The sequence below is a fragment of the Myxine glutinosa genome, chromosome 9, assembly GCF_964187855.1.
Source record: "Myxine glutinosa chromosome 9, kmMyxGlut1.1, whole genome shotgun sequence".
Classification (NCBI taxonomy): domain Eukaryota; kingdom Metazoa; phylum Chordata; class Myxini; order Myxiniformes; family Myxinidae; genus Myxine; species Myxine glutinosa.
Window position 1 is genome coordinate 45914555 of NC_136269.1, and position 24825 is coordinate 45939379.

At 42.2% G+C, this 24825-nt stretch overlaps 1 protein-coding gene and 1 long non-coding RNA gene across 2 annotated transcripts in view; one reads left to right on the plus strand and one right to left on the minus strand.

Annotated features, from left to right (window-relative positions):
• Positions 1–24825, minus strand: part of TANGO6 (transport and golgi organization 6 homolog) — a gene marked incomplete in the record, with an annotated part of 435716 nt that overhangs the window by 66668 nt on the left and 344223 nt on the right. Inside the window, 1 exon segment of the mRNA XM_078784327.1 lies at positions 16636–16887. Within this exon segment, the coding sequence (XP_078640453.1) occupies positions 16636–16887 (252 nt within the window).
• LOC137435417 (uncharacterized) overlaps positions 1–24825 on the plus strand; it is a 120029-nt gene that overhangs the window by 32084 nt on the left and 63120 nt on the right. The window contains exon 2 of the long non-coding RNA XR_010986071.2: positions 24630–24718. This is a non-coding gene — a long non-coding RNA (uncharacterized LOC137435417). The remainder of the gene's footprint in view (positions 1–24629; positions 24719–24825) is intronic.

The window sequence follows — 24825 nt, forward strand, 5'->3', positions numbered from 1 at the left end:
GGTTTGAGGAAAGCATGGAGAGAAAAGTCATCTAAAAACGTCAACACATATAATTGGTTTTCCTTCACCATATTAAAATTTACCTCAACATTGCTTTACTCTGCCATAAAATTTGGACAGGAGTTTTACCCCGTCAAGTTTATTATTCTCTCTTGGTTGGGGCTTCGTAGTGTGGTGAGCCACCTTGGTGCGTTTATTGACTCTCTCGCCAGGAGCATTCATCACAGCTGAACACAAAATGGACATCTCAAGGGAGAGCTCCATTCGAAACAGGTCAAGTTGTCGCCCCTGAGCAACTGCGAAGGTACCAGTTACAACCTATTTCCCTTCACCTTTGCCTTTGTGAGCTATCCGTTGCTTTTAGATGACTGTAAGCAGTGTTCTCTGTATATTCTGAAAATGCTTCCGAGTCTGGAATAATTCCTTTAGTATAAATCAATAAGAACTGCCTTCCGCCGTGCTATGGTCTAGACTAGACTGAGCCGCTGCTACAGTCAAAGAGAGGCCCGCTGTGATGGAATTTTGCTTTCTATTCTTGCACCTTGTAAGCGGAACCACTCTGTCGACAACACTGCGGGCGGCATGTTAAACAACCACACTGGGTGGGCGAACATCAAGGTGTTTGAACGTGACTTTGCAGGTTAAAACCCACTTACAATTGTTATAACTCAATAGCATGGTGCCAACATGAATGAATGATGAATGTCATAAAACCAGGAAGGACAAGCACAATACAGTCCGCCATGAATTCATGACTATTTCCGAGAGAACTACAAAAAAGGTCAAAATCCATATATCAAATTAAAAAAGAAAGCAAAACGTGAACTTCATACTTCATACATCGAAATCTTCTGGTACTTCTACTTCGAAGTACCTATTCAATCCCATTTCAATATTTCCCGATATCTTTGTTTCATCATCTGTGTATGGAGTAAGCATGCATTTTCAACTGTAAGGCATTGGTCCCATTCTTAAAGATTGAACTCTTTTTCCTGATGCTTGTGTCAATCTGAAATAGGATAAGGCTTATGGAAGAGGGAGGGTGACATCGCAAAAGGAAATGTGCTGACAGTAGGGCTGCAGATGGACACAAAAAGCAACGTCTTGAATGACCAGGAAAAGAGGAAAGAGAGGAGGGGAGGAAGCATGTAAACCTATAAGTAGGAGGGTTGCGATAGGTAGAGTTAGTGATGGGTAGGGATTGAGGGATGACTTCAGATGGTGGTACACCACTTACTTAAAGGCTTGGAGAGAAAGGGAGGATTGACCTTGATTTGACTTAGTTGACTGAAAGGCCTTGCTTGTGATCCAGTTCTGGCACTTCAGGGATGATCTGACTCCTTGTTCTGTCACTCATGAGGGGAGGGGCCATGATAGGGGTGACATTCGCTATCTGTAGGTCATGTTTAATTGAGTCAAGCCACCTTATTTGGGTCAACTCCAGGGTCTACACCATATGATTTGGAAGGAATGAATTGAAGAGTTGATGAAATGGCAGGTGAGGCAGCATACAGTATATGATGGAGATGTCCGTACCATCGGGGCCAGCACTGGTGTAGGAGAGATGAGGCAAGAGGCTGTGTTATTTGACATCTGATGATTCGTAATATTGCATAACCACCGCATGCTCTCAAAATGTCAGAGACATCGCATGTCAAAGGCATCAAGTCTGCGGAAATTTGATGCAGTTGTGGTCCAGGTCTCGGATCTGAATACATACAACACAGAAAATATACATCTCGGTCTTGTACAACACAGAAAATATAAATGCTGAATACATCTTCAGAGCTTCGTGTTCTTTTGGATACGTCGCTTATTGAAAAGCGGTGTGAAGAGACGGTTTAGTGCTTTAGCGATACGGGAAGTGATGTCACGGGACGACGGTTTGGATTTGTCAATGGCCAATCCAAGGGAAGTAAACTTATTGAGCTGGAGTTGACAAAGTTTGGAGGATTTGTGTCATTGGGTGTTATTGCCATTACCCTGGTCTTGTGCCAGGTGATGCAATCCCTATGTGGCTAATTTCTTGCAGGACAAGGATGCTTTTGACAAAGGCGGTTCCGCCCCTCTTAATGTCTGTCCATGTACTCTTGGGGTCCTTGGAGAGGCTGAAAGGATGAAACAGTTGGATATATCAATCATAGATTTTTGGGCAGTCTGGGGATCTGACAGAGCAGCTGTATTGAAGTGCCAACTGCAAAGTACCTCAGGTCTTGCTTTGAAGTGAAGGAGAGAGAAGAACAGGAGTCAATGGTTAGAAGAACCAATCTCAGCAATTCTGCAAACCCCGCAAGATGCATACTTAAAAACCACCAGCACAAGATGAGGATACAATCGGTCTTACGGGTGAACCCACCATTGCGATACCAGGTGTACTGTTGGATGAAAATTCTTGTTAATCAAGAGCTGCCGAGGCGAAGAACACGTAATACAAACAAGTCAAGTAGGTGGGTTCCAGATATGTAATTTGCAGTGCCGCAGTCTGATCCAATAGTAGCATTAAAAAATCATACAGTATAACTACTAGTAACTCGATCATATCAGCTTGTTTGACAAAGTTCAGATGCAAGCTATTTACAGAAGTTGTCCTTTTTAGCTTCATCCAGTTAGGTAGCTGCGTAGCAAACTAAGATGGCCATTTGCCCAGGACGATATTGAAATCCGGCTGATAACAAAGCAAGGTGACAAGGGATTCCATCAGGTGAGGGCCTTCCATATTGGCTAGTCCAGAGATAGGGCTATTTCTGCCCGGTGGAAAACTTAAGTGCTGCCAGATCAGAGGTCTGGCAATACCCCTTGCTCATTGTCTCACCCGAATCTAGAAGACTCTCCTCCTGAAGACTGGCTGGATTAAGGCTCAAGTGAGAGAGTTCTCAGTAAAGATGAGGAATTGTGTCATCTTGAGGGTGAGAACATATAATGATATACATCTCATTTGCTTATGCAAGTGACGTTTCATATTTCTATCTGTGGTCTGTGGCTGGTTAAAGGGTCAATGTCTGTGTAGATCAGTCCGGTTATCATTCAAAGGAGTATCCGTAACAAGGCACATGTGGGAAATTTGGAAGGGAAAGGAGTCAGCACCCACAACCTAGCTGAAGCAAGATTATTTGATGGAAGAGTGTAAGGGGTGGGCCCAATGCTTACGCTGCAAGAGGGACGTCGTGTGAAGGCTCTCCAGCACCAGACTATTGACTGCTTCTGGAAAGCATTTCCACAAACGGGAGAAAAGAGGAACAAGAGAGTCGAGGTGGGCAGTCAGATCGGATTTCATGGGTTGAACCAGGAGGGGGTACTGGAAGAACGCATGCATCTTGGTTATGGAGGGTTGAATGGATGAGAGAGTAGAGGGAGCGAGACTGGAGGAAAGCGGTAAAAAATTGAGCAGCAACCTGTCTGTGTTGTGCAAGCACCTGTTAGCAACTTACATTTTGGTTTCGTTGCGGGAGATGCCAATAATGTCGAAAGCTTTAGATTTTATAGAATCCTTGAGGGATATATGTGAGGCGGGGGGTACCATCCCATACGGGAAAGCAGTATTCCACTGATCTCGGGATAAAGGCCTTTTAGGCTGTCAGTAGTCTGAATCTTCTGAAACAACCAATGCCCAGTCTGTGGCTGGCTTTGGGGGATAGCTTTGCAATGGGTTTGGCCAGGAGAAGATGTGGCTGATGGAGAGGTCTAGGGATTCAAAATACTGAACCTCTTTCAATGACTGACAACAAAAATATACGAGTTGGCTTGGTTGATGATCCATTTCGGAGTGACTGGGTGACACTTTGCCAGGCTTGAAAGACATCTTGCCCTCACTCTGCACACCTTGCCCTCACTCTGCATGGGTTATATTATCTGCACAGTTTCACAACTACAGTTAGTTTTTAATACCAAAAATTTTCTCTACATGGGGGGTGGTTTGATATTGCATAGGTCACTTTGGGTGTCTGCACGGTCCGGGTGCCAAATATGATTCCACACACCTCTCGGGGAGTGACTCTTAGAAATTCCTGCCACAAAAGAGCAGTTTTTGTGCAGCAGCCTTTAAGGTTGTAGCAACTTGTCCAGGGTAGGAAAACGTTCATGACTGACGACGAGCTAGCTGTATATCCTTCTGTATGAAATTTTAAAAAGTTTTCCCATAAGCTTTTTTTGCGTTTAGAGGGGCATGTGATATGTGAATTAATCCAAATACCAAAACAAAATTACTCCAAAACATGCATATTCACATGAATTAGCACTAGTAATCAACAATAACATTATATTAATAACATTATAACATTATAATTATAACAAAATAATAACAACAATAACCCTGGTGTTGGGCTAGCGGCTAGGGTGCCGGCTTAGGATCCTAGGATCCTGGGTTCGAATCCCGGTCGATCGCTGAATTAACGCCAGGGGGGTTGACTCAGCCTGTCATCCTTCCGAGGTCGGCTAATTGAGGACCAGTTCACTGGTAATTCCCTGTTTGTCGTTAAAGGCGGCAAAAAGGGTTGGCGTCAGGAAGGGCATCCGGCCGTAAAACATTGCTTCAAAAAGGGGACCGAAAAACAACAACAACCACGGTTCCCGAAAAAGGCCAACCCCCGCTTGCGGGGAAAAATGGCCTCTAAAGGTGGTTTTTTAAATCAACAATAACAAAAACAACGAAGGCCGTATAAAGCGTTTTTTATAACACATTTTTACTTTAGTATGACAAAAGAGTTTTCGCATCGTTGAGATATCCAAGTCGAGATTGGTAATCTTTTGGATAGTTCCTAGGGTAGATTCATGTTAAGTTTGAAATGCCACCGGCAAAGATAAATAGGTACTAATTTACAATATGGCTCATAGTTTGTGACTGGTGTCTGCAGTCAGTCACACTGCATTGTCTCTGATCTTCCAATGTGATTAAAAAAGTGACCACATCTGCCAGACAATGAAGCAAAGAAGATGGGTTCAGGAAAAGACTGTCCATAAAGGGTACGAATGATCATTTGAGCTGGCTCTGGTTTGAAGGCCAAAACTGTTGCATCTGTGTTTGATGAACAGTACTCACATTATGTCCACAACTTAGAATTCATTCAACCAAGAGATTCTAAATTTTAATTTTACTCTGCAAAATATTGATTCCGAGTAACATCATGACTGTGTTTCTATCATCTGTCCAATGAGACAATGGGCAGATTTCGTTGTTCAATTAAATAACAAACAGGGGAATTGGAGAGGGGAGGATGTGAAGTGGGACAGAACGTAAGTTAGGTGTTTCGAGTATGGTCTAACTTCAGGAATTCTGCTTTGTCTGATAAATGGAAAGACCAGACGGACGAAGCCTCACACAGCGAGATGTCCGGAACCTTAGCAATAATGCTTCCAGATCGGAAATCTTGTGGCTTTTCCCACCAGCAGTAAGCACTGGTACTGCCATCCTTTCCCTCCCACCTTCAGACCTGCCAGGGTCGCCATATCCCTTTCCCAAGAAAGGACCGCCTTGTCTCGGAACGCTACAAAAGCGGTGTAGTATTGCCAGAGGAAATGTGCAGCTTGTTAGAATGAACAAGACCACTTTGAAGTGTTCCTCAGACCGAATGGGCAGAGCTAGGCGAATGCATTGAGGATCCGGGGAGGTGCCATTTGAACAATTGCTGCGCTATGTGGTCCAAATGGCACAAAGTGTCATGGAAACAGATGCATAAATATAAGGCCTAGCTACTTATACTCGTTGTGTTTTCAACTGCAATATCTCCCAATGTAGCTTCTCAAACTAGGAAGTACAAAATATTAATAATAAATTACATTGAAAAAAATTTCACGGACTTTGTCAACAGGTTTTCTCATTGAAAACGGCAGAAGGCGTCTACTCTAATATAACAAGAAGCAAGAGATGCTTAGATATGTGCTTTGAACATAATACACCTGCATGAAAACCAAACAGGTCATCACGGCCAGTCGTGCCTGGCGCCAAGAGGTAGCCCTCTGTGTCTTCATGCTAAGCTAAGGATGCGCCTAAAAGCATCCCTCACAGGACACCAGGCTGAGAATGCACAATCCATCACCTTTGGCTCATGCAGCAACACGCCAACATTGATCAGCATGACATGCTATGCCAGCATGGTTCATATAACTTCATCTCATAATGAGCATTTATCATAGATAAAAACACAATGGAAAGACATAGCTTACCTCGATTAGAAGATAGGGTCAATATCCTTGTGAGAGCAACTATTCCACTTAAATGATACGAACTATAAACACGTTTTGAAAATGTGCAAATATTTTCTTTTCGAGGCGATAACCACAGAATGTTAGCAATTCAGGCAGAAAGTTATCGCACAGGTACATCTTAAAAATAGGCACAATGAAGCACAAACTTTAGCCCTCACCTCCTGCACTTTTGAATGATATCGAAAAAGAAGCACGAGACAAAATTTTTTTTTTATCTTGAAAAATCACAGAACTAAACGAGTTCGTTGTAAAGTTATATGAAATGACAATAAAGATCGAATGTGTTAAAATTAGTAAGATTATTGGTTTAACAATTAAGTTACTTCCTGCAACATGTTCAGCATCAACCTCTGGCAATATACCATCGTGAAAATGACCAGGATGAAGTGCTCCCTGGAAATTTACATCAACCAGTAAATTTTGCCTTTACCCGGCCAATAATGTACCTGCATCATCGTCGGAATACAGCGGGACATTATCACATATGCAGGACAGCTGTCAGCATTCAACCGACTTGGCGAAACGTAATACTCTGCAGTTAATATACAAAGTCTCTGACGAGTCCTGTTTTCCCTCACAAATCTCTTCCAGATGCGTACTGCCGTGCCTGCCTCTGCATTATGCTAAAAAGGTCCCCCACCCAGTTGATGGACTTTTGAGTTGTGAACATCAGCCTCATTTAATGGCAAAGGAGGCCACGTTTTTGGCTGACTGTTTTCAGACGTTACGAGGCGCTTTGCCACGAGCCAAACCCAGTACGTATGAAGCACAGCGTCAGCTGCGCACTCACCTGCTCCACATGTTTTGCAGAGCAGAAGGCCTCCCAAAACATGCTTGCTTTGGACAAGCTTTGGTACATTGAACATCATTGTTGAGCACTCAAATCCTTGTCATCACTGTTGGACACTCAAATCCTCAAGCATGCGGGAAGACTTCTTCATCAATGTGAAAGTTATCAGGCAATAACTTACTTTCCTGCTCCGTGCGGAAAGTGAAGCTGAAGAGTGGCTCAATGGAAACTCAGCTTGCGATTTATGTATTTTGTACAAGTGCAGTTTTAGTAGGAGAACAAACATCTTGGTTCTCCAAACTCAGCAAGGGTAATGATGAAGCGATTCAATGCTGTGCTAAATACAAAGCAAAATTTAACATCTGCCATTTTCATGATTGTATATTCATATTCAGAGGTCATCTTCTCAAAGCGCACGACCTATAGAGCAACTGTGGCAAGACGTTCTGGCCGGATGGCTTATCGAGAAGCGTGGGATTGGCGCCAGGTTTTCTTTTTTTTCCTCCTTCCTCCTTGATGAACCCAAAAGGCTGTGAGTGGCTTCAGGCCAGGGAGGGCGTTCCTTGTGGCAGGAAGCACGTGCTGACCCCCGGCTCAGCTCTGTGACCCTGCCGCGCCGGCCGTGTAATCCCAGAGCTCCCCACAGAGTGGGGAGGTGGCACCACTTCCAGCTAGGTTCAAAGAGTGTTCTTGGCCCAGCAGACACTTCAAAGCCTGGCCTGTTGCCAAGAGCACGTTTAGCAAAGCCTAGAGCGAGACGAGAACTTGCACACTGATGGCATCAACGCTTACGTGCTGGTCATTTGGCAAGACATCAGCCTCGGCTCAAAAGTCTGTGTCAGCAATGTCTTTTAAAAAGCAAAAGGACCAAAGCCCTCCAAGTGAAGAGTTGACTTGCACCAAAGGCATTCAGGAAAAATTTACGAGTCCCTCTTGCTACAAGTGCTTCCTGCTGCCTCCTTGGATCTTATTTTGTATCCACAAAAGTTTACAAGTAAATTGAAAAGGGACAACCACTGAGAAGGAGGACTGCCAGTACCATGGCCTTGTTACACACATAACAACACTATTTTACATCGGAAGAAGATATGTAAAGTCATCCATTTAATTAGCAGCAGCCTTCACGGTACCTTTTATGTTTCGCTGATGTGAAGGGCATTGGCATATGATGGACCCTTGCATAATTTTTAAAATCAATGTCTGAAGGCACCACTGCATCCTGCTGTGCCTGAAAACCCATGTTTGTGCAACAGTGTGGTGAAAGGCACATTCTGAGAAACACACAATGGTTTTCATGCTGTGCCGAGGGGCTTACCTTCTGAGAGATGTGATTTTTTGGACGGCTTTTCAATTAATTGCTTTCTTGTCCCCTGAAAAACATCAAGCATTCTTACTCTGTCCCTGCACTCAAACTTGGACTAAGGATTTTAGAGAGCACATGTGCCTCGTTGGCAAGGGGTCACTCTAAGGCCTAAGCAAATCACGGGCTTCAATCTGAAACTAACGTCTCCTCAGAAACGTCTAAGGCACAGCCATAACCTCGTTGCTGGAGGCTGTCTAAACATGCGGCCTGAGCTTGGCTCTGGTGCTGTCCTGCAAAGCATTAAACAGTTTAGAGCCTGCGGCATAATGCTGCTCAGTGCAATGGAAAGCAGTCATGCCTTGAAAAGAGAGATTGGCTGGACAATTTGGTGCAAAAGTAACTCGCAAGTAGGTTCTGTGACATGCAGGGGCTCTTTATGGGTGATTAGAGAGCTGGAACAGGAGGTTTGAAAATGACATAAGACTTACGTGAGGTCTCCCTTAACCTTAACCCACTCCACCACCTCCAAACCAAACCCCGACCGGTGATGAGAACCTGGTGGCGAGGATGAGTGCGGTGCCGTTTCCTCAGTCACATGACATCACAGGCAAGGAAGTCATTGGAGTGTACAGCTTTTGCACCCTGATCTTCAGCCAGATTTGCCTCAGCTGACTCATGCTGCCATATAGGCTTGGGCGTGTGTAAAATATAATGGTTGGGCCAACAGTGCTGACTTAGGCCAACGGGATGTGAAATGGAATCGTCTAAGAAATATGGTGTCCATTACACCCAAACTATCAGTCAATAATCTGCAGTGAAAACAATAACAAACGCATGTAAAGCAACGAATACAGCACAAAACATTTTCAATTTTACTCTGACCACATCGGTTATATTTCAATATCATATTTAAGAGAAAGAATAATGAGCAACAGGGCTGACTGGATAGCACAGAATATCGAGTACTCACCTTTAAGCTACCTAGTCTGGGTTTGATTCTGAACTCAACTCAACAATGTTGGATGGCACTCGGTAGAGTGTATACCTCCGCCAAGCTGAACAGTTTACGTTTTGTATCTAACTGAAAAGCCGGACCTTCACCAAAATCTAATCGGCTTTTTCTTGTCAGGTACACAACTCATCCACAAAATGTTGTCATAACTCGTCCACAACTTTCTGAAATATTGTGCTATACAGTATGCATATAGTTTTGGCCCCATCTTTCAATGCTTAAGAATCTTTAAAAATATATATTTAGAATCCAGAATCAGATCTTCACCAAAAGTATAATCAATTTGCCCTTGTCACACACCCAATCTGTCCACCAAATTTCGTATGAATCTGTCTGTAACTTTTTGAGATATCTTGCTCACAGACAGACAAATAGACAGTGGTGAAAACAGCCTCCATCCACCTTTTGGTGATGGCGGTAGTGAGTAGGCCATCCTTTGGAAGGACATCAAAGTGGACATCATATCTGCTCGCATTTGCCGGTGGATGTAAAATATCCCACTTTGCCTATTGGAAAGAGTAAGCCATTGTGTATCAGCACCTCGGCCAATTTGCAATTTCCATCCGAACTTATGTGACAGAGTTGCGACCTGTCTACAGTTCGTTCTCAGACATGGAAATGTTCACAAATATATTTTAAAGATGTGGTCATTTGTTTAACGGGGGCAGAAAATCTTGGATAAAAGGTTTTGTTTTTCATCAGCTGTTACAATGGTTTGCATTAAAGAGAATGTTAAAATGTGGATTGCAAAGACGGTTTGATAATTTATCCAAAGTTTGGCATTATAGGCATATGAATGAATGAATGAATGAATGAATGATCGTTTTAAGGCCATTTTTCCCCGCTACAGCGGGGGTTAGCCTTGCGGGCCCCATGACAATCATGGTTCCCTGTTTGAGGCAATGTTTTTTTTATGGCCGGATGCCCTTCCTGACGCCAACCCTTGGTCACGCTCTTACGATGCGCAGGGATACGGTGTACCTATTCTAAATCGGGGTACACATCGTGGTCATTCATCCCAGCAAGCTGGTACTCAATTTGCCGACCTCAGAAGGATGACAGGCTGAGTCAACCCCCCTGGCGTTAATTCAGCGATCGACCGGGATTCGAACCCAGGATCCTAGGATCCCAAGCCGGCACCCTAACCGCTAAGCCAACACCTGGATGGCATTATAGGCATGATAGAATATGAATGAATGAATGATGGTTTTTTAAAGGCCATTTTCCCCGCTAGAGCAGGGGTTGGCCTTGCGGGCCCCATGAGCTCATGGTTCCCTGTTTGAGGCAACGTTTTTATGGCCGGATGCCCTTCCTGACGCCAACCCTTGGTCGCCTCTTACGATGCGCATGGATACGGTGTACCTATTCTAAATCGGGATAAACACCGTGATCATTCATCCCAGCAAGCTGGTACTCAATAATTAGCTGTATGTTGAAATATGTTGAAAAAGTCAAAACTTTACATGGGGTGTACTTACTTTTTCACGTGACTATATATATATATATATATATATATATATATATTAGACTCGAGTGCCATCTAGTCATCATACGAAAACACACAATTTGGTGTCTGTCTGTCTGACTGCGATACATTTGGTGATTACTCATCCAATCTCAATCAAACTTGACAGGAGGGCTAAGGGTCACACGTTGGAGGTTTTTGCTACTTAATTTGACCCCATTCTCACAGGGGTTGTCCGCCTCGGGCAAAGTCTGTGTTGAGGTGTATATTTGTCTTAAGATAGCTTATCATGGCATTTTTGCAGGCTGCTTCTAATAACATAAATGACAAGAAAAAGAGCAAACAGAGATTGCAAACCCTCGCCAGAATATATTTTCAGTGGTTTCAAGGCTTTTGTGTTAAAACAAATGTGGCGGCCGAACCACGTGACCGATGACGTCATCAATATTTTTTTTCTAAATCAATTTATTCCTAGATTATGCTCAAGAAATTTCATCTTGATCAGATAAAGTTTTGTATTTGTCGTCGAATTATGACGTCATAATGGAGGCACCTATGATATCATCATTAACATATTTTATTCCCCATGGAGAGTTCTTTACAATGAGCCATGTCTCATTTTTTTCTATGCAGCGCTTTTGGAGATATCGAGATGCAACGTTTTTCGGATTTTTCAAATGGCAGCCGAACCACATGACCTATGACGTCATCAACATTTTTTTTCTCGACCAATTTATGCCTACAGGACGGTCAAGAAATTTAATCTTTATCGGATGAAGTTTTGTACTTGTAGAATTATGACATCATAATGGAGGCACCTATGACATCATCATTAACATATTTTATCCCTGTGGAGAGTTCTTTACAATGAGCCATGTCTCAATTTTTTCTATTCAGCGCTTTCGGAGATATAGAGGTGCAAAGTTTTTCGGTTTTTCCAAGATGGCGGCCGAACCACGTGACCTTTGACGTCATAAATATCATTAAAACATTCTTCAGGTTGAGTTGCACCTATGGTGAAAATTTCCTGAAGATCGGACCAATGGCTGCAGAGAAAATCATATTTATTCTGTGCGGACAAACAAACAGACAAACAAACAGACAAACAAACAGATGAAAAATCGGTCAGAGACCGAGGACATGCCGGAATGTACTTTTTTATCATCCATTTTGGACAAATATGGCGGCCGAACCACGTGACCGATGACGTCATCATTATTTGTTTCGAAACTAATTTATTCCTTGATGATGCTCAAGAAATTTCATCTTGATCGGATGAAGTTTTGTACTTGTCGAATTATGACGTCATAATGGAGGCACCAATGACATCATCATTGACATATTTTATTCCCCGTGCAGAGTTCTTTACAATGAGCCATGTTGTCTCAATTTTTTCTATACAGCACTTTCGGAGATATAGAGGTGCAAAGTTTTTCGGTTTTTCCAAGATGGCGGCCGAACCACGTGACCGATGACGTCATCATTCTTTTTTTTCTCCACCACTTTATGCCGTCATGTCACTCAAGAAATTGCATCTTGATTGGATGAAGTTTTGTACTTGTCGAATTATCAAATTATGACGTCATAATGGAGGCCTTGGGCCGTGTTGTCTCAATTTTTTCTATACAGCACTTTCGGAGATATAGAGGTGCAAAGTTTTTCCAAGATGGCGGCCGAACCACGTGACCGATGACGTCATCATTCTTTTTTTTCTCCACCACTTTATGCCGTCATGTCACTCAAGAAATTGCATCTTGATTGGATGAAGTTTTGTACTTGTCAAATTATCAAATTATGATGTCATAATGGAGGCCTTGGGCCGAGAGAGTTTAAAATTGGGCACAGTCTATTCCAGGGCAAGACAAATATGTGTGTAAAGTTTGGCGATTCTACGTGCAACGGTGTAGACGTAGTGCTGCGAACAGACAAACAGACAAACCAACCGATCAACATACTTGCCGGAATCTCTTCCGGCAAGTAACAAACAGACAAACAAATGAAAAATCGATCAGAGACCGAGGACATGCCGGAATGTACTTTTTATCGGCCATTTTGGACAAATATGGCGGCCGAACCATGTGACCGATGACATCATCATTATGTTTTTTTCTCCACCAGTTTATGCCGACATGGCGCTCAAGAAATTGCATCTTGATCGGATGAAGTTTTGTACTTGTCGAATTCTGACGTCATAATGGAGGCACGAATGACATCATCATGAACATATTATTTTATTCCCCATGGAGAGCTCTTTACAATGAGCCATGTCTCAATTTGTTCTATTCAGCACTTTCGGAGACATAGAGGTGCAAAGTTTTTCACCTTTTCCAAGATGGCGGCCGAACCACGTGACCGATGACGTCATCATTATTTTTTTTCTCCACCAGTTTATGCCGTCATGTCGCTCAAGAAATTGCATCTTGATTGGACGAAGTTTTTTAGTTGTCGAATTATCAAATTATGACGTCATAATTGAGGCCTTGGGCCGAGAGAGTTAACAATTGGGCACAGTCTATTCCAGGGCAAGACAAATATGTGTGTAAAGTTTGGCGATTCTACGTGCAACGGTGTAGACGTAGTACTGCGAACAGACAGACAGACAAATAGACAGACAAACAGACAAACCAACCGATCAACATACCTGACGGAATCTTTTCCGGCAAGTAACAACAACATGCATTTTAAGGCCATTTTCCCTGCAAGAGCGGGGTTAGCCTTGCGGTCCCCATGACAATCTTCTCCATTTTTCCCTATTTTCTGCATCTCTCCTTGTTAACCTCCTTGCCCGCATTTCTTCTTCCACCATCTTTAGCCAAGTCTTTCTCAGTCTTCCCCGTCCTCTACTTCCTTCTACATTCATTTCCATCACTCTTCTCAACCAGTCACTTTCATCCTTCCTCAACACATGACCAAACCATCTCAACCTGTTCCTCTTCACAGCATCAATCACAGGCTCTATTCCCATCATCTTTCGCAATTCATCATTTGGCTTCCTCTCTCTCAACGATACTCCGCACATCCACCGAATCATTCGCATTTCCACCCTTTCCAGCCTTCGTTGCTGCTCTACGTTCATTTCCCATGTCTCGCTCCCATAAATCATAACACTTCTCACACATGCAGCATACACCTTTCCCTTCAGCTTCAACGACACTCCCCTCCTCATCAGCACGCCACTCAGTTCCCGAAACTTCTTCCATGCACATCTCACTCCAGCAACCGTTGCCGAGTCTGATCCACATTCTCCATTCAGCATGTCTCCGAGGTAGCAAAATGTTTTCACACCTTCCAGCTTCACGCCGTCTCCAAGATCCAACTCAACATTTCCTCCATCTGCAGCTCCCTCTGTGCACACCTTACATTTGAATGTAGCTGCCACACTGGCTAATGACACGATCAGACCACTACATTTTTGATGAACCCACTTAGCGCACATTGTACATTGAATGGAGTTCACTCCGACACCCTTACTGCACACAGCACATGGCCACTTCCCAGTTCTTTCCACCTCACCACATGCTTTACCACTTGCCATCACCTTCGTCTTTCCGATATTCACCTCCAGACCTTTTGTCTCCATACATTCCTTCCACTTGTTCATCTTTTCCTTCAGTCCATCCATACTTTCCGCAATCAACACCAGATCTACAAATAGTAGTGGACTTAGTACCGACCCCCAGATGCACTCCCACCTTCACCTCAAACTCACCACTGTTCCCGTCCTTCGTCCTTACAGCTGTGCGCGCTCTTTTGTACATTGCCATCACTACTCTGATCAACCATTCCTCCATTCCTAACTTCGTCAATGCCCATGTTAATACTTCGCGTGGAACCCTATCGAATGCTTTCTCCAGATCAACAAACCCAAGAAACAACTTCTTGCTCTTCTCCATGTACTTCTCCTGCAACTGCCTCACAATAAAGAGAGCGTCTGTTGTTCCTCTTCCCGGCATCAATCCAAACTGCATTTCGTCGATCTTCACCTTCTTCCTTATCCTCCTCTCCAACACCCTTTCCAATACCTTCATTCCATGCTCCAATAACTTTATCGCTCGGTACGAGCCACACTCCAGAGGGTCACCTTTCCGCTTGTATAGAGGGACGAGGGTACTCGGTTCCCAATCCACTGGAATGCGGCCTTCTTTCACCACCAGATTACAGATCTCTGTCATTCTCTTCACACCCCAACTTCCTGCTGCCTTCAACACATCTCCCACAACTCCCGTCGACCCTCCCGCTTTTCTACTCTTCATTGCTTTTATCGCTTCCTCAACTTCCTTCTCTGTTATCTTCTCTGCCGGTCCTAAAACTGGGTTACTCTCTATGTTGCCATCCCATTCATTCTCTGTATTCAACAGCATTTCCATATATCTTTTCCATCTTCCTTTAATTCCACCTGGGTCCACAACGATTTGTCCCACTTCATCCTTCAAGCAACTCACCCCCATCACATCACACCTCTCTTTCGCTATCTGCTTTGCAATCCTGAATACCGCTCTCTGACCCTCTTCCGAATCCAAGCGTTCTCCGAACATTTTCCTCCATGCCTCCTGCGCCTTTGCTACCTCTTTCTTTGCAGCCTTATAACTTTCATGCTCTGCTTTTTCTGCTCCCATACCCTTCGCCTTCTGCCACTCCTTGAACTTCTTCCTCTTCTCGTCAATCCTCTTTCCAACTTCATCATCCCACCACCATGTTTCCGAGTGCCTCGGTGGTCCTTTTGTCCATCCACATACCTCACCAACGGCTCCCAACAGACTATCTTTCATTGACATCCAACCACTTTCAAGCTCAACCACATCATCCTCTACCATACTCAGCCTCTCTATTAATGCCTCCCTCACTGTCACCTCTTTCAATCTCCAAACCTTCATTCTCGGTTGGTACTTCACCCGCCGAGCTCTCCTCGCACCTTTCACCCTTATGTCGCAGACAACTAAGTGGTGCTGTGAAACAGTAAGTAACAAAGTAAGTAGTGTATTTTTTTGAACTTTACTTTTTTTTGTACTCTGTGTACTTTTCCAGCAAGTAACAAACAGACTTATCTGCAATACCCTCTCCTCTGGCGAGGGTAATAACACAAATTATAATAGCATTAATAGTAATGTTATTACAAAACAAAACTAACTCATAATATGGTTTTATAGCCTCCTCCCCAAATAAATGGTGTTTCCTCCTTGAACAAGCGCCTTGTTAATGTTTATAAATAGCTTACCGTAGCATTTTGTGTGGCACCCCTAAATATTATAAACCACAAACACGTATGATTAACTTTGGAAACAGTCACTACTGCTGTTTAACAATATCATGAAATGGAAGAAACCTGGGGTATGTTCAGTTACCAAGCAGCTATCTATCACTTGCCAAGCCAGGCATTCCAAATCAAAGGTTTCAAATGGAGTGCTTGCTTGAGTGCTGAAGCCACTTGGCGAGTGCTCTAAAATAAACCTGGTAACTGAACACACCTCCGGCGTTCTTGAGGCCCGAGCCTAGATCTACTGGAATCTACAGTGCCTATAAAAAGTATCCACCCCCTTTCAAAATTTTCACCTTTTGTTGCCTTCTCGCCTGGAATTAAAATGCAAATAAATAAATACATACACTTTTTTGCCTCTTCGATGATCCTCAACTTTGTATGAAATTATTTTTCTACTTTTTTCTTCCTTCCTAAAGCATTGAATGAAGTTAATCACAAGAATACTTGATAATGCATTTTAGAAATTTGTTCGTTGTGCAACTTGTGCAAGATAATATATCAACTTGTCTTTGGTCTGAGAAATGTATCTCTGACATGACAAAATAAAGAAACTGCAAAACAACAGACAACTTTGAATTATCAAAAGTACCACCATCGGAAAACCCACCAAGAGCCCGAGTAGCTCGCATCAAAGCCTCTCCCAGCTTCATCCGACTTTCTGTGGTTCGCTCAGCCCTGTATGCAGCGTGAGAGCCGACCCCCTCTGACGTGTCTTTACCAACGGGGAAAGCAAGAAGATTTGGAGCAGAGATTGTGGGATGCTGAGATATCAGTCCACGCTGTGGTTGGCAAGTGCCATACTCTTGAAGTAGTTGAGGAAGTACTCTCTCTGGACATATGTCTGCCAAGATTGAGATACCTGCGTTATTGAAAGACATGGGAAAGAGAGGGTGAAAACATTAGAAGACACCTTATAAAGAGCTAAATAAGTCACGTGCCATTGTAGGAAATGTTTGATATGTCAGAAACTCCTGGAACTACGTACGTTATTACTTATACCGAATGTGTCAGATTGTCCAACAGCATCTCCAAAACGTAACAGATCTCTATTACCAAATTTTTACATTATATTTTGTGACATTCCATCGGGAGTCATCATAATGGAGGCTCCGAATTGACACTCGACAATTCTTGTATGATTAAGTAGCATAAGCAGATGCATGCAGGTTTTAATTGCTGTTTGCTGTACAGTGAAAGCAATATATCTCTAACTTAAATACAAACTAGAGCAATGCGACTGTCGCCAATATGCCTCCGCATATCCGCTCCACAACGAGTAGATGCCCTCATTCACTGTCCTATAAATAAAAAGTTTGATTTAAACCCCTTCGGCTGTTTTCAAGTATCACATTTTCACCAGACATGACAGGTTCCACATCGATCGGTGAAGTGGTTTCAGAGAAGAGATTTTTCTAATTATCGGCTTTCAAGCTAATATGGCTGCCACACCACGTGACATATGACCTTAAAAATGTTTGCGAAGCGTGACAAAATAGGGTATCACGTTTGCGAAGTTTCGTGTTGATCGGATAAGGTTCATTTTTCTTTCCACGATGGCTGCCAAACCACGTGACCTACGACGTCATAATTTTCAAACATACATGCAACAATGGTGTTTGATGATATTTGTAAAATTTCGCATCGGCAGGGTAAGCGGTTTCAGAGATATAATTTTTAATATTTTCCTTCAATCCAATATGGCTGCCACACCATGTGACCAATGACGTTTTTGTGGTCATCTTTTAATCGCCATGCGCAGTCAATGACACACATAAAGTTTCGAGTCAATCGATTTAGTGGTTTGGGAGAAGATGTTTTTTTTAGGGTTTTAGGTTAAATCCAATATGGCTAACCAAACCATGTGACCTATGATGTCATAAATTTAATATTTCAATACAAAGGTGTCATCGGTCATGTGCATGGAATTTCAGATTTTTAGGATAAGGAATTTGATTAAAACATTTTTGGCTAATATACCACTTCACCGATGATGTCAACATTACCATGCTGTTGTTCCCCATTGGGAGTACTTGGCAATGTGCCAAGTTTCAAATTTGTCCATTCAGCGGTTTCAGAGAAAATTTCTTATTATTATTTGCATTTACTCCAACATGGCTGCCATACACGTGACCAATGACATCACAATTATCATTGAAACATTCTGCATGAGTGTCACTCCTACCCTGAAAGTTTAGTCTCAATCTGATATGTGGTTGCTGAGAAAAACGAGGTTTAGCCCATACGGACAGACGGACGGACGGACAACCCGAAAACATCATGCCTCCAGCCACCTTCGGGGGCGGAGGCATAAAAAATAGCTCAGGACTTTTTGAATTGGTGGCATTATAATCGAGAGTGGTCTACATGGCCTCACAATATAATTATTGAATAATAATTGGCGGGTATTTGAATGGCGAGAGTCAAATGCATGTAATCCGATTACCATGGTTTACAAATGGAAAATCCAAAAACATTCGAGAATAAAGTCATTTTTAGATCAGCGCTGCTGAACACAGCACTTTCCATTCAGTCAATTAAAGCGTATCCCTGAAAGACTGTTACGTGTATCCACTTACTCACCCAGTATTCATTCACCTTTTTTTCCGGACATTCATTTCGTGTTATTTTTGCTTTGTAAAAACGAGTTGACAAAGGCAAGACTAAGCCTCGCATGAAGGCTTGATCAAAAGAGGATAAAGCTTGCAGCTGTTGCCTGTGCGAATGCTTGCAAATCTATTACGAGTCTGGCTCACGATACCGGTTCGCTCTGCTCGTGGCGCAAGTTGTGTGCAGCTTTGGCTAGTTGAAGAATTTAGAAGGGAAATTTTGCAATGATTTTGTAACAAAGAAGCAGTGAAAATATGTTACTGTTGGCAGACATTGTGAGCATATGGAAGAGGATTTACTGTTTTTGTTTCAGTACTTGGGGAAAGAAAAAGGTTTCTATCTCCAGACATATGCTGCAGGATAAAGCACTGCAATTTCATAACAGTTTCCTATCGTGTGATTTTGCGAGCACACTGGTTCAATGGGTAGAATGATTGGGATGGTCGGCCTAAAATTTGTCATGGGGTACTGTGCACATCACATTTACATTGCCAACGAGACCAGACAGTTTTGGAGATAAAAGTCACAGTTCAACATCCTCCTTCTCAACGTTCTCCGAGTGCTTTTGGAATGTTTACGTCCATCTCCACAACTCTCGCAGGTAGACAAATATTTTCAAAAGGCCAATGTTTTATTTTAGTGCATTATGAGGTTTGAAAAGGGACTAAACTACTAAAACAAGGTTTCTGTAATAAGTTGAGCATTCAAAAACTTGTATGATCTCGACTCTAGAGAGTCCATACCTTACCCCACACAGTTTTGAGAAGCAGGGGCATGGGTGGGGTCAGCAAGCGGCAAATTTGATTGGTTGTGATGATGTAAAATACCGTAATATTTTGTCCAAGTGGTGCTAACGGAAGGGTTTTGAAAGTGGCAATAAGGTGATCGGTGTTCTACAGTGTTCAAGTATGTATATAATTAAAATTAAATAAAGAGGTGATTTTAAGGGTTCCAGAAAAATAATAATCGGACATTTACCTCAAATGATGCAGTTTCTTTTACACCTCCTTATTTAACACATTACATTAGTTCTCCACGCCTGTTGTTTGTGTCCTTTATGACATCCTTAAAAACAGTAAGTTTCCTGTTTGGAATGATTTTCAAACTTGTTTGACTGACTGACACGCAGACGGAGTAAGAAAAAATAATCACTCCCATGTCCAAAGGAAGTGGTTCAGTTTGGCATTTTTAGTATGAAATAGGCAAAGCCTAAAAACAAACAAAACCCATTACAATTACCCTTCAAAACCCCCTGGAATTATCCTTTGGAACCCTTTAGAATTACCCTTTAGAATTATCCTTTAAAATAAAACACGGTGGGTTAAAGAAGTTATTCTTCTTCATTTTTGACGGATGGATTTCGCCAAATATTGAAGCGGCTTCACTGCTTAAAAATTATGTTGTATGTTTGATCAGGACGAGTTCAGAGCCTCTGTTAAACTATAGGTTAGCTTTCCCATTTGTGCTCAAAATATGACGTTCAATTGAAATGAAGTTGTTCCTCGATCATAAACTGATGTTTGTAAACACACAGGGAGACAAAGTGAACCAACTGCCTGTTTTTTGTTTGTTTTTGTTCTGTTTTTTTTGCTTTGCGTGCGCCGGGTAATGACACCCACAATAACTAAAAACACACCAAAAAAGTAAAATGAGGCATAATATATAAATAAATAAATAAAAAACACATTTGCATAGTATCTTAGTAATTATATGAACTTTTATATTGAGAAAAGTCATGTTAAATTAAATTTATACATAAATAAATACATTATGATTGTGAATACTGGGTTAAGATAAATATCTGTTTGGATGAATGATCTGCGGTGAACAGTTTATTTGTCTTAACAATCGAGAGTCTACTCCACCTCTGTATTGTGTGTTACCTGCATTTCCCGTGCACGTCGATCATGCGGCAATCTTGCAAAAGCAAATAGCTTGCTCATGATTGAATTTACGATGAACGAATTTCAGAAAGGATACGATGGAATTTTTTTTACAACAGGACTACAGATGCCGAATACAAATATGGAGATAGTACAACAGGTGTAAAGACAAGAAGTAAAATGCTTCCTCCACAGAGTATTGTGCGCAGCTCAAGGAAAATGGTGACGTTTGCTTTTCCTCTGTCACAATAAATGATGACGGATGCATTAGTGAAAACAAACGGTCCCCATACAGCTACAGCACACTTCCATTCATCACTTTCTCGAACATGTGTGCCAGGGTCACAGCAACTCCAACCTTTGACTCGGATTCGCTCAGTACATTAATAATGGAGAAATTTGAGCTGAAAATTGAACGTCAAAATGATTTCATGTCCCTGGTAGTGGGAATCCATCAAAAAGTCATTATTTCTCCATGTCCAGATTCTCCCTTTGAGACTTTTCTTTCCCTTCAAGATCGCCATTACAAATTGCCAACTCTCATGAGCTCAGCAATTAAGAGCTGTTATTGCTACACTCCTGTCCGAGAAAATCCCATCCATGTGTGTGACATCCATGTGTGTGAAGAGAAGGGCCCATCCAAATTCAATGCCATAACTGCTTGCCTTTCACATAATGGGCCATTGTACTGTTTACAGAAAATGTACAACTATAACGGCCATCCGCTGAACAGTTTACATTTTGTTTCCCACTGATAGGCCGGATCTGCATCTGGATCTTCACCAAAATTTAATCCATTTGTCCTTGTCACACACTCGACCTGTCCACAATGTTTTGTCCAAATCCATCCATAACGTTTTGAAATATCATCCTATATATTATTTTTGGCCTAATCTATCAATGGTGAAGTATCACTTCAAAAAATTTTGAACCGTAGTATCTAGTCAGGTTCACTATGTTAACAAATATAATTTCGTTCAAAATTTTGGGAGATTAGCAAACCTGTACATTTTTGGAATCATCAGAGCATGGAGAATCCGAAAATCAATGTTGGCATTTGCACAGACACCTGCATGGCCGCCATTTTGGATTTTCAAAATGGCCGCCATAAAATACATATTTTGCGCTATCTCGGCTTCGAGTCAACCTAGAAACTTCATTAAATATGCTAATCCTATGTTTTCTGGGTCAGGGAATCCAATAAAGGCCTCAAAATAGTGCTCAGGATTATAGAAAAGCAACAAACAAAGGTAATTGAAAACCATTGTCTTTATATTTGTGATATAACTGTATTACATAATACATGATATTGCAAGTCCTTTGAAGTTATAGGTTTGGGTTTATAAAGCAAGAAAGCAGTCTTGTTAGTATCAGATTGAACTATAAGTCCGATACACAGGATCTACAAGGTCTATACCGTTCCGTTCCGTTCAGGAAATATACCGTTCAGGAATATGCTTTTACAGATCTTCATCACTGTCCTAAGTGTCATTTTCGGCAAAATTAATTCGCAAATGCCAACATTAATTTTTGGATTCCTCGTGCTCTGAATATTCCAAAAATGTATAGATTTGCTGATCTCCAAAAATTTTGAACGAAAAAACATGGTGAACCTGACTAATCCGTCCATATCCGTATCTTCACCAAAATCGGATCGATTCGTCCTTATAACATGTCCACCAAGTTTCATCAGAATCCATCCTTAACTTTTTGAGATATCTTGCTCACAAACAAACAAACAAACAAACAAACAAACAAACATAAAGTCCACCCACCTTCGGTAGCAGAGGTAAAAATCTTAAAATTTGTTTTGATTAGCAATCTGTGAAATATATGATCACCTTATGTGACTATTCCCAGCTAAAGGAGTTGTCACTCGAAACACAATCTATAATATTAGAATATTTGGCAGGGGCAGAGCTTGGACAGCGCATGCACATTTGCCCCAAATTGTTTGTGCAATATTATTTTCACACGGAGAAGGTCAATGCTACAATAAAAAAAAAAACTTTCAATTCTAATCAAATTGATATGAAAAGAGGAAGTTGAAAAGAGAAAATCCATCACATAAATGCTACACAACTCTTTTTCATAGATGTACATGTATTTACGACTTTGCTTCAATCAGACACCCAACAATATATAAGAGGCTGTGGTGCTGCAATAACAGATTCTAAACTTTGCCTTGAACGTTTAACAACACTGCATGCCACATAACCGATTGCAAACACAGATACGAGAGCTAATTTGATGATGTGCCTTCGCAGATCCCCACGGTTCCTAACTAGAGCGAAGTTTAACTAGAACAGCACTCAGTAGAGAGCATACCTCCGCCAGGTGAACAGTTTATGTTTTGTATCCCAGAGGAGACTAGAAAATCACAATACAGAATCACATTTAATCGAAATCATCCGTCCACAACTTTTTGAGATATCCTGCTATATATCGTTTTTGGCCCTATCTCCAAATGGTGAAGAATCGCTTAAAAAATTCTACTAGCCGGATCCGGATCCTGATCTTCATCAAAATTGAATCGATTCTTCCTTGTCACACACACAACATGTCCACTAAGTTTCGTCCAAATCCATCCATAACTTTTTGAGATATCCTGCTATGTATAGTTTTTGGCCGCATCTCCCAATGGTGGAGAATCACTTAAAAAACATTCTAGTAGCCGGATCTTCACCAAAATCTAATCATTTTGTCCGTGTCACATACGCTCCATCTCTGCCAAATTTCGTCCGAATCTGTCCACAACTTTTTGAGATATCTTGTTCACGAACGGACAGACCAACAAACAGACAGACAGACATTGGTGAAAACATAACCTCCATCCAACTTTGGTGGTGGAGGTAAAGATAGCAGAAAGTTTCACCAGAAATGACCCAATATCAAATTTTGAGTTAATTCCCCCCCCCCCATTTTGACCCCTGTGATCCTAGGTTCCCAGTCCCTTGGGCATCAACTAGGGGTCAAATGCAAATACAGTTAAATACATATTTCTTGCATTCCCTCATGTTGATTGCACATACAAAGTTTCATTAAGAATGTTTAAAAATGTGCCCGTAATTGCATTATTGGTATTTGACCTTTTGACCCCGTCTCAGCGATCCAGGGGGCGGGGCAAAAATGATACTGCTCTCACACCTTCTTGCCGTGTGCTGATTATAAATACCAAGTTTGGTGAATTTCTGCACAACCGTTTAGGAATGGATAGCGTGACGGACGGACAGACAGAGCCGATTACAATATCCCCCGTTTTTTTCCACAAAGCGTGGGAATAATAATCACCTGTTGCTGCACTCTTGTTTAACAATAATTGCACAACTTTCAGCATATAAAATCTCACTATGTTTTTGCCATATTGATGAAAGTCATTGTGCGGATACATTTTGTTATCCACATGGAAAATCACAACCACCCCGCTATGAATGCAAATATTTTATGTAAAGTGTGCCGTTTGCGGAATGACATCATATGACCCGGTATGTTAATAACCGAGCTTGCAAAAGTTTGGAGCTAATGCACACCCAATATTATATGATTGCAAATCGCAAGGTGGTCTACAGACCCCAGCATGACCAGCTATCCTCCAAAGCAAGAGTCTTGTGACAATATGAAGGGGCATAAAGGAAGATGGCCTTTCTGTACCCTCCTGACAGCTGTGCAGGCATTGTAGTCGTGTCAGCAACTGGGTGCATTTGGGTCAGAGCAGTGGGGTGCTGTGGGCATGTGGATGGGAAGCTTCTGCTTTTCCCAAGAGGTGCTACTGCAGCCTTGGCTCTACAGGCCTGCTCACCACATGCTGGCCGGTCAGTCAGCAAGCTCTCCTCCCACGGAAATCAGAGCCAGGGGAAAGAACCCCTCCGACGCGTGGAGCTGACACCGAGGGTTTTTCGAGAGCGCTTCCAACAAGCAGCACATTGTCGATCGCACAACCTCAGGGAGCTTCAGAACACTTCGGGGGCAAGCCGATAGGGAACCAAACTCTTTGCTTACACACATTAGTACCCTTCAGAGCCCTGCTTTGCTTACGCACATTAGTACCCTTCAGATCGCCGCTTTCCCTTATGCATTACTTCCCCCTTTTTCTTTGCCTGCCTCTCCCTAGAGCCGAGGGACTCCTCGAGGAAAAAACAATAATTGATACCTGCAGGGGGGACCCGGCCACATAACTGGGAATAACGAAATCAAACGAAGGTACTTTTACAAATGATTCTGTTTGCTGTTGTATCCTGACTGTTTATATTTCTTTCTTTAATGGCCTCATTAGAAGTCAAAATGAAGCACTTTGCACAGCGGTCATG